Source organism: Salvelinus alpinus, chromosome 12 (assembly GCF_045679555.1).
Source record: "Salvelinus alpinus chromosome 12, SLU_Salpinus.1, whole genome shotgun sequence".
NCBI classification, from domain to species: Eukaryota; Metazoa; Chordata; class Actinopteri; order Salmoniformes; family Salmonidae; genus Salvelinus; species Salvelinus alpinus.
Window position 1 is genome coordinate 53,334,544 of NC_092097.1, and position 14,679 is coordinate 53,349,222.

The following is a 14,679-nucleotide window of genomic DNA, read 5'->3' on the forward strand; positions in this document are numbered from 1 at the left end:
CTTAAGAAGAACCAGCTATCACTCTGCTTAAGAAGACCCAGCTATCACTCTGCTTAAGAAGAACCAGCTATCACTCTGCTTAAGAAGAACCAGCTATCACTCTGCTTAAGAAGAACCAGCTATCACTCTGCTTAAGAAGACCCAGCTATCACTCTGCTTAAGAAGACCCAGCTATCACTCTGCTTAAGAAGACCCAGCTATCACTCTGCTTAAGAAGAACCAGCTATCACTCTGCTTAAGAAGAACCAGCTATCACTCTGCTTAAGAAGACCCAGCTATCACTCTGCTTAAGAAGAACCAGCTATCACTCTGCTTAAGAAGAACCAGCTATCACTCTGCTTAAGAAGAACCAGCTATCACTCTGCTTAAGAAGACCCAGCTATCACTCTGCTTAAGAAGACCCAGCTATCACTCTGCTTAAGAAGACCCAGCTATCACTCTGCTTAAGAAGACCCAGCTATCACTCTGCTTAAGACCCAGCTATCACTCTGCTTAAGAACCAGCTATCACTCTGCTTAAGAACCAGCTATCACTCTGCTTAAGAACCAGCTATCACTCTGCTTAAGAAGACCCAGCTGTCACTCTGCTTAAGAAGACCCAGCTATCACAATGCTTAAGAAGAACCAGCTATCACTCTGCTTAAGAAGAACCAGCTATCACTCTGCTTAAGAAGACCCAGCTATCACTCTGCTTAAGAAGAACCAGCTATCACTCTGCTTAAGAAGAACCAGCTATCACTCTGCTTAAGAAGACCCAGCTATCACTCTGCTTAAGAAGAACCAGCTATCACTCTGCTTAAGAACCAGGTAGCTTGTTGTTGTTGCTGCTGTTAAACCATTATTTATCCAGGCTAGTCTCATTGAGATAAAATGCATTTTAGAGTGAGTCCTAATCCAAGACAACAGCCAGGCATGCAGTAATTGCAATACTGTATCACAATACTTACTGAAATATGTCCTCGTAATTAAGTAAGTTTTATCTGAACCTTCCCTCAGTGGTGGGATTTTCAATGATTTGTTTGTTTGTTTTTTCCTCAGGTCCCCACAGTAGTGAAGGTTCTCCACAAGCAGCTGAAAGAAGAGCATGAAGTCTAGACAGGGCTATTTGTCTGCTGACAGAGCTGGCCAACGTACTGCCAGGGGTCCTGGGGGAACACATACCAGCTCTCACATCAGGTAACTTCACTTAGATATTAATTTACTGCATTCTGGCAGGTAGCCTAATGGTTAGAGTGTTGGGCCAAGAACCTAAAGGTTGCTAGATTGAATCCCAGAGCTGACAAGGTAAAAATCTGTCATTCTGCCCCTGAACAAGGCAGTTAACCCACTGTTCCTAGGCCATCATTGTAAATAAGAATTTGTTCTTAACTGACTTGCCTACTAAAAGGTAAAATTGTTTATTTCTTCTTCCTAGAAAAACTCTGGGCCTACTGTAGTGATAGGCTACAACAATTGTTCATTTCTTCTCTGTACAGGACTATTTCCTGTCCTTAGATAGTTACCTACAGTAAGTTAAAAAGGAAATAGTGTTACGATGTCTATTGGTACAATGCCAAGAAGTCAACTTGACATTCATATTAACCTCTCTTCAGGTATCATTTACTCAGAGAAGTCTACCTCGTCCAACATGAAGATCAATGCCCTCTATGTCCTCCTGTGCATCCACCCTCCTGACGTCTTCCAGCCTCATGAAGGTAATTCTGCCCACGGCGGTGCAGTGTGTGCAGGACCCCTTCTATAAGATCACCTCCGAGGCCCTACTTGTCACTCAGCAGATGGTTAAGATCAGACACCCATTAGGCGGTAAGTAGCCCAGAGGTTAGAGAAGTGGACCAGAGAAAAAAAAGGTTGTGGTTCATCTCCCGGGTGATGAAAAAGTGGGGACTGAATTGGCAACTGGATAGCTGCTGGTGTCAGATCATTACTGACACTACTATGGTGCCCTTGAGCAAGGCACTTAACCCCCAAAATAGCTCTCCATCCATGGATAATGCGCCGTGTCTGACCCTTTACTTCTCAACGTGTTTGTCCCGATTTCTGTTATAGCCAAATGGACAAAATATCAATTATCTTCTATTCTAGACAAACTACCTGCATCTACATTTGACGTCAAGCACTACGTGAAGGACTTGTTCGCTGGCACCCTGAAGAGGCTGAAGGCTGCAGACAAAGACCAGGAAGTGAAGGAGAGGGCCATTTCTTGTATGGGTCACATGTGTCACCTAGGACACCTAGATTGTCCTGGGGAGGCTGAAGAACAAGATCACCAGGTAGGCAGGGTAGAGAGGCGGACCATCAGTATCCAAGGTAACATCATCTGCTGAAGAACGAGATCACCAGGTAGGCAGGGTAGAGAGGCGGACCATCAGTATCCAAGGTAACATCATCTGCTGAAGAACGAGATCACCAGGTAGGCAGGGTAGAGAGGCGGACCATCAGTATCCAAGGTAACATCATCTGCTGAAGAACGAGATCACCAGGTAGGCAAGGTAGAGAGGCGGACCATCAGTATCCAAGGTAACATCATCTGCTGAAGAACGAGATCACCAGGTAGGCAGGGTAGAGAGGCGGACCATCAGTATCCAAGGTAACATCATCTGCTGAAGAACAAGATCACCAGGTAGGCAGGGTAGAGAAGCGGACCATCAGTATCCAAGGTAACATCATCTGCTGAAGAACGAGATCACCAGGTAGGTAGGGTAGAGAGGCGGACCATCAGTATCCAAGGTAACATCTGCTGAAGAACGAGATCACCAGGTATGCAGGGTAGAGAGGCGGACCATCAGTATCCAAGGTAACATCTTCTGCTGATGTACCTTGACCCGTAAACTGCTCCATCCCTCCAACACAGTGCAGCTTCCCTGGACGGAGAGCTATTTCGGGGGGTTAAGTGCCTTGCTTAAGGGCACCATAGTAGTATCTTCTCTACTATTCTCTTCCCAGGTTGACAGCGGTGAAGACCATGACTCATCTCCGCATTGCCCCTTAGGATTGACCTCTGACCTTTACTCACAGAGGGCATCCCCATCCTGGGCTCCTTCCCCGGGAAGAACCAACGCGCCCTCAAGCTGAGCATGCCGACCGGTCTCAACATGATCGTGACGAACAACAGCAACAGCCTGAAGCCACCCATGATCGATGCCGTGCTCAAAAATCTACCTGCTTTGATTGAGGAGAGCAATATGCACATATCCCAGGTGGCAGTGTTACTCCTCACCTGTATGGCTAAGGTGTGCCCCTCCTCCCTGTCCAAGATCGGGAACACTGCCCTACCTGGGGTGTTGCATCTGGTTCATTCCCCAGTTGCTCCAATGAGGGTCTCTCTCCGCCATACTCACTCCCTCAGAAATTATTCCTATTCTGCATTGAAAGTTGATAGTTGGAAACATGTGATATTAAAAGGACTTTGAAAAATATATTTAGTGCCACTAGTTACCTTGAAATCAAAGTTGAGTTGAAAACGTGCCTTCTTGACATTCAGGTAATACTTGTTAAAAATGACTTTTCAAAGCAGGTGATATTCAGCGCCATTTTGTAGAGCTGTGATGTTGATACAGTATTCCCAACGAATACATTGCAAATAAACAAATGTTTAGTTAATTTGTTAACTGTGCACCATCTAGTGTGTGAAACTTAAGACTTTCATTAAGCCCCCCCCCCCACAAAACATTGATGAACGGGCAAACAAGATGGCAAATACTATTTACACGTATAGATCATTTATTGAACAAACAATAAATAGATAACAGGTGGGTCTAGGTCACTCGTGTTCCTCGCTGCGTAGCCTGGCGTTGGGGTTGGTGATCTTAATAGCAAGCTGAGCTGCCCTCTCAACGATCAACTTCCTGTTCTTTGACGACACATTGTGGGCTATCTCTGCAGCATGGGTCCTGTGGAGAACAAGGGAAAGGTTACAGTAACAGACAAAAGAGGGAAACAAGGAAACGACTGTCATCAGGGTTAGGGTCAATTACATTTTCATTCAGGAAGTATACTGAAATTATAATGTTTCAATGCTTTTTAACAGAGATACTGTATATAAATGATAAGATGGTCTCGTCTCCTCCCTAACAATGGGAGTCGTTGTCCCGAAGGCGGGAAGGCAAGGCGGTCTGCTTATCATGGACAGATTTTGACGTCAGTGAACCCTCTCGCTTACTCATCCTCCATTTTCAATTAATTAAATGGAATTGACCAATCCTGGATGTCACCCATTCAAACAAATCAATTTGAAGAGCCATGCATCCCATCAATGAAAAATCTATTGTGGGAACATGACATTATTCCACACCAAGTAAAGCCTTAGAATACATAAAGATCAGAGTTCAGTCAAGCTAGTGCAAGTCTGTTTTTCAGACGGTCTGGAACATGGCCTTTATGACATGACGTTGTAGCAGGTTAACTTCCACCTCCTGGCTACAGGGAGAGCTAGGGGTAGAATGGGTACTTCCTCTGCCGTGCTCTCCCTCCTTGTTCAAACCCTTGGCATGAGTATGGACGACCCAGCAGACCATGATGACAGAGGGGCAGAGGCGGAGTCAGACCACCCAGAGGAGGAGGAGTCAGACCACCCAGCGGAGGAGTCAGACCACCCAGCGGAGGAGTCAGACCACCCAGCGGAGGAGTCAGACCACCCAGCGGAGGAGTCAGACCACCCAGAGGAGGAGTAGACGACCCAGAGGCAGACCACCCAGCGGAGGAGTCAGACCACCCAGAGGAGGAGTCAGACCACCCAGAGGAGGAGTAGACGACCCAGAGGCAGACCACCCAGAGGAGGAGTCAGACCACCCAGAGGAGGAGTCAGACCACCCAGAGGAGGAGTCAGACGCTACTATATCTCCAGGGGATTATATACCCACGCAGGACACCGCTTTACGCAGGACACCGCTTTACGCAGGACACCGCTTTACGCAGGACACCGCTTTACCCACATAGCCTGGTCAAGCAGGACCCACATAGCCTGGTCAAGCAGGACCCACATAGCCTGGTCAAGCAGGACCCACATAGCCTGGTCAAGCAGACAGACCACTACGTTCACATTTTGTTTCAGGATATGAGCTATTGAGAGATCAGGCTGGTTCCACCAGGCTAGGACACACAAACAAGGAGCTATTGAGAGATCAGGCTGGTTCCACCAGGCTAGGACACACAAACAAGGATATATTGAGAGATCAGGCTGGTTCCACCAGGCTAGGACACACAAACAATGATCTATTGAGAGATCAGGCTGGTTCCACCAGGCTAGGACACACAAACAAGGATCTATTGAGAGATCAGGCTGGTTCCACCAGGCTAGGACACACAAACAAGGATCCAGATTAAAGTCAGGAGCGTCGCATGACATTTGCATTTTTTTACTGAGATACAGCCTATGAACTCTTGTTGTGTCCTAGAAACTAACATTTTGTTTATTATAAAAGCTAAAATGTTAATACGAATACCAGTCATTGAAATTACAAAGTCATGTGGAATAAAAGGTTTCTACATTGTGTAAAAGCACTAGTTTTCTTTTGAGATGTGTTACATTGAAGAAAAATGGTACACTGTCTCTTTAAAAATATCAGGTCTGTGATGACATGCAAAAGAGATGTCATGCATTCATTGGTCTCCTGAAGAAGCTATCCCTTTTGTGACCCCAAATGTTTGGCTATACTGGTACAGTTACCAGGTAGCCAATGAGGTAAGATGACTGAACAAAGTGTAAGCAAATGGTTAACACTGCGAGTAATTTTAGAACCACGTTGCACATGTAAAATGCGCTCCCAGCGATTCGCTAGAGGAAGATAAAAATGTTGCACCGGTAATATGGGTCCGATCTTTTGCCGTGGTTGGGCTAGAAGCAAGCTCTTTTTGCTGTAGTAATGGTGCAACCATGATGCTAACGAATCTGCACTCGCTTTTTTCTCTAGAGAACTCTGAAACACCGCTACAGCGAAGTCTTACCATTACAATTATTATCTGGGAGAATTTTCTCCTTGGCACACAAACTAGTCACACGGCAAAATATTTTGTCGCACTTTTAGAGCCCTGCAATATGAAATATTGCACATGAATGAACACATACAATTTAAATGAAATACTGTAAATGGACAGAAAAAAACAGGGATAGTCCAAAAAAAGACTTCATTCACGTGCAATATTGACTCAAGTCAACCATAACATTGCACCATATGCTGTATCATGAGTCTGACATCTGGGCTGTGTTCAATAGGAAAACGTTGTGAAACATTACCAATAAGTCATGACTAAAGTCAACATGACTCCTTATTCTACACGTAGGAGACATGTTTGTTCCGTACATAGCAGGCATCTAATTGAACATTCCTCAAGTTTGCGCCATCTGAACGCAGCACCAGGCAAGATACAGCCGTCAGTGGCCTTTTCTACGTTACGGAGCGTTCAGATAGTATGTTCTACTCTTGGTATTTCTATCTGAACGCTCCGTAACGTAGAAAAGGCCACTGACGGCTGTATCTTGCCTGGTGCTGCGTTCAGATAGAAATACCAAGAGTAGAACATACTGTCTGAACGCAGCACCAGGCCAGATACAGCCATCAGTGGCCTTTTCTACGTTACGGAGCGTTCAGATAGAAATACCAAGAGTAGAACATACTATCTGAACGCTCCGTAACGTAGAAAAGGCCACTGATGGCTGTATCTGGCCTGGTGCTGCGTTCAGACAGTATGTTCTACTCTTGGTATTTCTATCTGAACGCAGCACCAGGCCAGATACAGCCGTCAGTGGCCTTTTCTACGTTACGGAGCGTTCAGATAGTATGTTCTACTCTTGCTATTTCTGTCTCATGCAGAATAGAGAATCATGTCAGCTCTATTCATTACATTTCTATCTGCAACACAACATTTTACCTGTTGGATTCTATCTTGAAATATACTCATTCATGTTACCATACTGATGACTTTATATGCATAAGTAATGTATATATTAGGGGTCAAGGAAGGGTCAAGATGAACTTGGTGTGTGGGAAGTGATATAGAAAATGAATGAGTGAGAAAAAAAAAAGTGCAGAAAGTTCATATTCTGTTCAAATATATTATTGTAGAATGTGAATGCCTCCCTCCTTAGGAACAAAGGACAAGAGTCTCGTTTCAGTTATTGATGAGGCAGGCCAGTGGCCGCAGAACCAGGACCATGAGGGATGTGGAACTCAACTCCAGACAAGGTCAACAGATGGAGAGAAGAATACGCTGGAAGGAGGGGCCACGTCGAAGAACATCTCACACATACATACTCACTTCCAGGGCCATGAGGTTCCTAGAGACAGGCTGGGCCATGAGGTTCCTAGAGACAGGCAGGCAGGCAGGGCCATGAGGTTCCTAGAGACAGGCTGGGAGGCAGGGCCATGAGGTTCCTAGAGACAGGCTGGGCCATGAGGTTCCTAGAGACAGGCAGGCAGGGCCATGAGGTTCCTAGAGACAGGCTGGGAGGCAGGGCCATGAGGTGCCTAGAGACAGGCAGGGCCATGAGGTGCCTAGAGACAGGCAGGGCCATGAGGTGCCTAGAGACAGGCAGGGCCATGAGGTGCCTAGAGACAGGCAGGGCCATGAGGTGCCTAGAGACAGGCAGGGCCATGAGGTGCCTAGAGACAGGCAGGGCCATGAGGTGCCTAGAGACAGGCAGGGCCATGAGGTGCCTAGAGACAGGCAGGGCCATGAGGTGCCTAGAGACAGGCAGGGCCATGAGGTGCCTAGAGACAGGCAGGGCCATGAGGTGCCTAGAGACAGGCAGGGCCATGAGGTGCCTAGAGACAGGCAGGGCCATGAGGTGCCTAGAGACAGGCAGGGCCATGAGGTGCCTAGAGACAGGCAGGGCCATGAGGTGCCTAGAGACAGGCAGGGCCATGAGGTGCCTAGAGACAGGCAGGGCCATGAGGTGCCTAGAGACAGGCAGGGCCATGAGGTGCCTAGAGACAGGCAGGGCCATGAGGTGCCTAGAGACAGGCAGGGCCATGAGGTGCCTAGAGACAGGCAGGGCCATGAGGTGCCTAGAGACAGGCAGGGCCATGGGGTTCCTAGAGACAGGCAGGGCCATGGGGTTCCTAGAGACAGGCAGGGCCATGGGGTTCCTAGAGACAGGCAGGGCCATGAGGTTCCTAGAGACAGGCAGGGCCATGAGGTTCCTAGAGACAGGCAGGGCCATGAGGTTCCTAGAGACAGGCAGGGCCATGAGGTTCCTAGAGACAGGCAGGGCCATGGGGTTCCTAGAGACAGGCAGGGCCATGACAATACCAGTAAGAGGAACCTACTGTGTTTCTGTCTCTTTGGAAAGAGAAGGATTGGTTATCTTAGACATGCAAGGAGGTGACTCCTCCTAGTCAGAAGGTATAAAGATGTGCTTGTGTGATGTTGTGTATGTTGTCTTTGCAGCTGTATGACCCAGTGGGGTGAATAAAGAAGAAAAAAACACTTGGTTTGAGCTTTTTTTCCTAGTCATCTGAGTTTTTACTCTGTTCAGAACCTAAAATCTCACTAAATAGACACCTGTGGTTGGGATCTTGCGTGTTACTCATCACTAAATAGACACCTGTGGTTGGGATCTTACTTGTTGCTCATCACTAAATAGACACCTGTGGTTGGGATCTTGCTTGTTACTCATCACTAAATAGACACCTGTGGCTGGGATCTTACTTGTTGCTCATCACTAAATAGACACCTGTGGTTGGGATCTTGCTTGTTACTCATCACTAAATAGACACCTGTGGTTGGGATCTTACTTGTTGCTCATCATGAGGACCTCCAGCTCCTTGATGTTGTGCACCAGGAACTTCCTGAAGCCGGAGGGCAGCATGTGTTTGGTCTTCTTGTTGCTGCCGTAGCCGATGTTGGGCATCAGCATCTGGCCCTTGAAGCGCCGCCGCACCCTGTTGTCGATACCACGGGGTTTACGCCAGTTTTGCTACAAAGGAGAAGATAGATAAGGAGTAAGGCAGTATCCTGTAAATACAGTAACCAGCTAGTACGTTTACACAGACAGCACAATTCTGGGCAAAAGAGATGCTCTGATTGGTCAAAAGATCAGCAGGTGGAAACTGAAGGGAGTCGTCATCAGATGATGTTTGTGATGAAGGGAGCACCTGAACTTGTCCAAGAAGGAACACTTGTTTTCCTAATAAATGTGAACCTGGTTTAACACATCCACGTAGCAAGGGTTAAACTAGACGTTGCTCTAACTCAGGTAATTGTGGTCTGAACCGTACCTTGACTTTCACATAGCGGTCCGACTGATGTCTGATGAACTTCTTCACCCTCTTCTTGACGATCTTAGGCCTTTTCAGAGGCCTGAGAGCTGCCATGCTGCCTGGAGGTACAGAAAACAGGAGTCTGTTAGCAGTAGCCTGGAGAAACAAGCAGTCTTCTCATCATCTTTCCCATTGGATTTACAGCCCTTTATTAGCTAGCTTTACCCACCTTGTTCAGGGCTCGATACTGACATTTTAGATTTAATTTCGGAGTGCAATTAAAAATATGCTATGTATTAATGATAAGAATTTCCAGCAATTACAAAATACAGGGGTTAAGGAGCTCATCTCCTGAAGAACCTATTTTCTTTCTGTGCTACTAAATGGTATATGGGCGATTTTTCTTCCTAGGGGCACTGGTGCTCCCAAATAAAATTCTAGGTAGCACAGAATATGTAGGAGCATATGCGACCAAAATAGTAGCACTGTAGAGCCCTTGAGTTTTATTTTTTATTAACTAGGCAAGTCAGTTAATAACAAATTCTTATTTACAATGGACGGCCTAACCCTGCAAAACACAGACGACACTGGGCCAATTGTGCACCGCCCTATGGGACTCCCAATCAAGGCCGGTTGTGATACAGCCTTGAATTGAACCTGAGTCTGTAATGACACCTCTAACACTGAAATGCAGTGCCTTAGACAGCTGAGCCACTCGGGAGCCCCAACCACTTGTCATGTGTTGGTTTAGCTACTGGTTATATGAAACGACTGAATGATTCTTGGTAGCCAACTAAACTTTATACTTCACCTCAATGGAGTTGACTGTGGGCATCTAGTGTGGGCGGACTAGAGCTCCGACATATAAAAACGAAGTTTATTAAAAATTGTCCTGTTGCTATTCTCTGGGTGCTGAAATCTGTAGTTACATTTTTTTTTTTGAGAGACATCGGATCTATTGTCCACTCACACTAGTCAGTGCACAACTCCGTTGATGTGAAGTACACAGCCGATTTGAGCTTATTAGGCTATTCTCTTGGACGCAAAGTCATCCAGCTAAATAATATGTACTGAACAAAAATATAAATGCAACATGCATGTCCCCAGCACAAGGCAGACCTATGTATTGTCTCATGCTAATCAGCATCTTGATAATCCATCGAATTGACAGGTGTGGCATATCTTGGCAAAAGAGAAATGCTCACTAACATGGATGTAAACAATTGTGTACACAAATTGAGCGAAATAAGCTTTTTGTAGGTATCTTTTATTTCAGCTCATTAAACATGTTGCGTTTATATTCGTTTAGTGTAGCTAGCGTGCTAGCCTAGCCAACACACACTGCTTGAGATGATTTGACTAGTATTTGCTACGTCGTTTGCTACGCTAACTAGCTGCTCTATTTCGCACAACTTGCTTGCTTGATGTGCCTGCATCATTTTTTTTAAGATGTGTTCATTTTATGGTTAACGTTCCCACTTCGGTACTGTACTACTTGTCACAATGTGTCAAAAGTAATGCACTGGACGCTACTGTGATACAATGTATCAACGTGGTGTGTAGCCACGTCACTCAACTACAGTTCACTACTAGATATCTTGTCCGAAAACTGTGAATCGACCCGTTCTCCAACTTTTCCCTAGTTAGATCAGTGGGAATACATGAGCCTCACATTCTGACCACCGTGTCCAAAACTGGACGGACCTCAGCTGTTGGCGAGCAGATTCGAATAACACAAGGTTAGGTAACCATCTTTTGATTCGACATTTCAGTGCCCGTTTTTCTTGAAACAAAAGTGACACATATCTACAAAGTTCAGCAACAATAACGAAATATGTATAAAGTTTGATTGAATATGTAATGAATAGCGTTGTTTTTTAATGGATTAGAGTCATACATTTATAACGATGATGACAGATATACATTCTTACTTACCGTTAGGGCTGTATGCTGCCTACAGGTAGTTGAGGCCAGAGAAAAGGGGAGGGGATTGGAACGGAATTCTGGGTAATAAAGTGAAAGAATGAAATAGAATCAGAGCGATAGACGAGAATAGAACAACTCCAGGAGAACATATAAAACGTAGAAAATAATCAGACAAAATCAGGCTTACAAAAATGTATTTTAATCACTCAAAATTTGACTGGTTACAATAGCACGGCTGACTTTGGAAGCCGATAAGTACTAGGAGTCATGGGTTTTAGACCAGATTAGTCTACTCTCGTTTTCTATATGCTACACTGGTGTCAGAAGCAAGATGGCACCAGGTCATCTGAGTTTGCTAGGTTTCCATGGCTTTACTTGAGTTCTGCGGTACGAACCTCCAAACTAGTGACGCGCGGGTCAGATGTTTGTTCGACCCGCCCACAATCGCTAATAACGAATCCGCAACCACCAAAATAGGTTATGTGATAAAGTGAAAATCACCATCACAGGAGAACTACGGATACATAAGACAGCTCCAGTGCCACAGATCCACACACAGCTAGTCAACTAGCACTGCAGCTACAACCCCCCCACACTCTGCTTAAGTCCCAAATGGAACCATATTCCCTGCCTAGCGCACTACTTTCCACCAGGGCCCATTAGTGGTGCTAACAAACAGTTTGATGTGTGAATGATAATGCATGTAAATGCATTATCTTAAAACGGCACTCGTCTCCTTTTCACCTAATTTAACAGCTGATTTACTTAAAATGTACTTAAAATCATGCTGCCGTGTTGTTGTGCTGCTGCCGTGTTGTTGTGCTGCTGCCGTGTTGTTGTGCTGCTGCCGTGTTGTTGTGCTGCCGTGTTGTGTTGCTGCTGCCGTGTTGTTGTGCTGCTGCCGTGTTGTTGTGCTGCTGCCGTGTTGTTGTGCTGCTGCCGTGTTGTTGTGCTGCTGCCGTGTTGTTGTGCTGCTGCCGTGTTGTTGTGCTGCTGCCGTGTTGTTGTGCTGCTGCCGTGTTGTGTTGCTGCTGCCGTGTTGTTGTGCTGCTGCCGTGTTGTTGTGCTGCTGCCGTATTGTTGTGCTGCTGCCGTGTTGTGTTGCTGCTGCCGTGTTGTTGTGCTGCTGCCGTGTTGTTGTGCTGCTGCCGTGTTGTTGTGCTGCTGCCGTGTTGTTGTGCTGCTGCCGTGTTGTTGTGCTGCTGCCGTATTGTTGTGCTGCTGCCGTGTTGTGTTGCTGCTGCCGTGTTGTTGTGCTGCTGCCGTGTTGTTGTGCTGCTGCCGTGTTGTTGTGCTGCTGCCGTGTTGTTGTGCTGCTGCCGTGTTGTTGTGCTGCCGTGTTGTGTTGCTGCTGCCGTGTTGTTGTGCTGCTGCCGTGTTGTTGTGCTGCTGCCGTGTTGTTGTGCTGCTGCCGTGTTGTTGTGCTGCTGCCGTGTTGTTGTGCTGCTGCCGTGTTGTGTTGCTGCTGCCGTGTTGTGTTGCTGCTGCCGTGTTGTTGTGCTGCTGCCGTGTTGTTGTGCTGCTGCCGTGTTGTTGTGCTGCTGCCGTGTTGTTGTGCTGCTGCCATGTTGTGTTGCTTCCATTCTGTGTTGTCATGCTACGTTGTTGTCTTTAGGTCTCTCTTTATGTTGTGGTGTCTCTCTTGTCGTAATGTGTGTTTTGTACTATTATTATTTATTTATTTGTTTATCCCAGCCACCGTCCCCACAGGAGGCCTTTTGCCTTTTGGTAGGCCGTCATTGTATATAAGAATTTGTTCTTAACTGACTTGCCTAGTTAAATAAAGGTTAATAAAAAATATAAAAAAATGTTTATCGCTTTTCAAATGTAAAAGTTCAGAAATCGCTGGAGGACGTCTTGCATTTGGAGGACATTGCATTTTCCATTTTAATGCATATAAAGACAATACAAAATAAAAGAGAATATTGCTTGACGTTGAGGTTTAATTGAATGAAATCAAGTCATATTTATGAGCGTTGTAGCACAATCAAAATGCATGTATCCTTTTCATAAAGACATCATCATGTACCTTATTTATAAAGACAACATCAAAGCAACTCAAAAAGAAGATCACTTTGAGGTTTACTTCAATGAAATCAAAAAAGTCATATTTGTGATAGTTGTTGAAGCACAATCCTTTGTACAACTAACTTATTCACACGTTTTCCTCTGTTCGCTCCTTCCTCACTACCCTTCTCTGCTTCGACACGCCTACAGCTCCCATTGAAAGAAGGCAGCGGCAGAAAAATCCTCAAATGGCATCGTTTAATTGTCGAGGCTATATGTTGTTGAAGTGCAGGTGACAGGGGACCTATTTTGTTGTGAAAGGAGCTGGTGCAAAAGGGGAACGGAACAGGACAGCCTGTAGGGAGAACCACTGTTAGAGCTGGTGCCAAAAGGGAACGGAACAGGACAGCCTGTAGGGAGAACCACTGTTAGAGCTGGTGCCAAAGGGGAACGGAACAGGACAGCCTGTAGGGAGAACCACTGTTAGAGCTGGTGCCAAAGGGGAACGGAACAGGACAGCCTGTAGGGAGAACCACTGTTAGAGCTGGTGCCAAAGGGGAACGGAACAGGACAGCCTGTAGGGAGAACCACTGTTAGAGCTGGTGCCAAAGGGGAACGGAACAGGACAGCCTGTAGGGAGAACCACTGTTAGAGCTGGTGCCAAAGGGGAACGGAACAGGACAGCCTGTAGGGAGAACCACTGTTAGAGCTGGTGCCAAAGGGGAACGGAACAGGACAGCCTGTAGGGAGAACCACTGTCGTTCCTCTCCTGAAATAGAGGTCCGATTACCTTAAATTTGAATAATCATAAAGCTAAACTATGTGAGTGAGCGTAGTGTGTGACTGAGAGGTGGAGAGTGAACTGTGTGACTGAGAGGTGGAGAGTGAACTGTGTGACTGAGAGGTGGAGAGTGAACTGTGTGACTGAGAGGTGGAGAGTGAACTGTGTGACTGAGAGGTGGAGAGTGAACTGTGTGACTGAGAGGTGGAGAGTGAACTGTGTGACTGAGAGGTGGAGAGTGAACTGTGTGACTGAGAGGTGGAGAGTGAACTGTGTGACTGAGAGGTGAAGAGTGAACTGTGTGACTGAGAGGTGGAGAGTGAACTGTGTGACTGAGAGGTGGAGAGTGAACTGTGCGACAGAGGTGGAGAGTGAACTGTGCGACTGAGAGGTGAAGAGTGAACTGTGTGACTGAGAGGTGAAGAGTGAACTGTGCGACTGAGAGGTGGAGAGTGAACTGTGCGACTGAGAGGTGGAGAGTGAACTGTGCGACTGAGAGGTGGAGAGTGAACTGTGTGACTGAGAGGTGGAGAGTGAACTGTGTGACTGAGAGGTGGAGAGTGAACTGTGTGACTGAGAGGTGGAGAGTGAACTGTGTGACTGAGAGGTGGAGAGTGAACTGTGTGACTGAGAGGTGGAGAGTGAACTGTATGACTGAGAGGTGGAGAGTGAACTGTGACTGAGAGGTGGAAAGTGAACGGTGTGACTGAGAGGTGGAGAGTGAACTGTGTGACTGAAAGGTGGAGAGTGAACTGTGTGACTGAGAGGT

General features: G+C 46.4%; 2 protein-coding genes and 1 long non-coding RNA gene across 5 annotated transcripts; 1 reads left to right on the forward strand and 2 right to left on the reverse strand.

Annotated features, from left to right (window-relative positions):
• Window positions 1–650: 650 nt before the first annotated feature.
• On the forward strand, window positions 651–4,096 carry LOC139536354 (uncharacterized). The gene is made up of 3 exons (XR_011667293.1): window positions 651–806; window positions 1,038–1,175; window positions 1,592–4,096. It is a non-coding gene; the product is annotated as an uncharacterized lncRNA (long non-coding RNA).
• Window positions 3,702–11,422, reverse strand: LOC139536353 (large ribosomal subunit protein eL32-like). 3 transcript variants are annotated; one of them, XM_071336826.1, is made up of 5 exons: window positions 11,310–11,422; window positions 11,132–11,199; window positions 9,215–9,315; window positions 8,732–8,913; window positions 3,702–3,889 (listed from the first exon to the last, which is right to left on the reverse strand). In XM_071336826.1, the coding sequence occupies exons 3-5, from the start codon at window positions 9,308–9,310 to the stop codon at window positions 3,760–3,762; spliced, it is 408 nt and encodes a 135-aa protein (XP_071192927.1). In that variant the 5' UTR covers window positions 9,311–9,315; window positions 11,132–11,199; window positions 11,310–11,422; the 3' UTR covers window positions 3,702–3,759. The 3 variants fall into 3 exon arrangements, with proteins under 3 accessions (XP_071192927.1, XP_071192926.1, XP_071192928.1); XM_071336825.1 differs by lacking the exon at window positions 11,310–11,422 and having other exon boundaries at window positions 11,132–11,216; XM_071336827.1 differs by lacking the exons at window positions 3,702–3,889; window positions 11,310–11,422 and adding an exon at window positions 7,255–7,396 and having other exon boundaries at window positions 11,132–11,217.
• A 465-nt stretch (window positions 11,423–11,887) lies between these two features.
• Window positions 11,888–12,718, reverse strand: LOC139535314 (sericin-2-like). Its single transcript, XM_071334618.1, has one exon. The coding sequence runs from the start codon at window positions 12,716–12,718 to the stop codon at window positions 11,888–11,890; it is 831 nt and encodes a 276-aa protein (XP_071190719.1).
• Window positions 12,719–14,679: the final 1,961 nt, after the last annotated feature.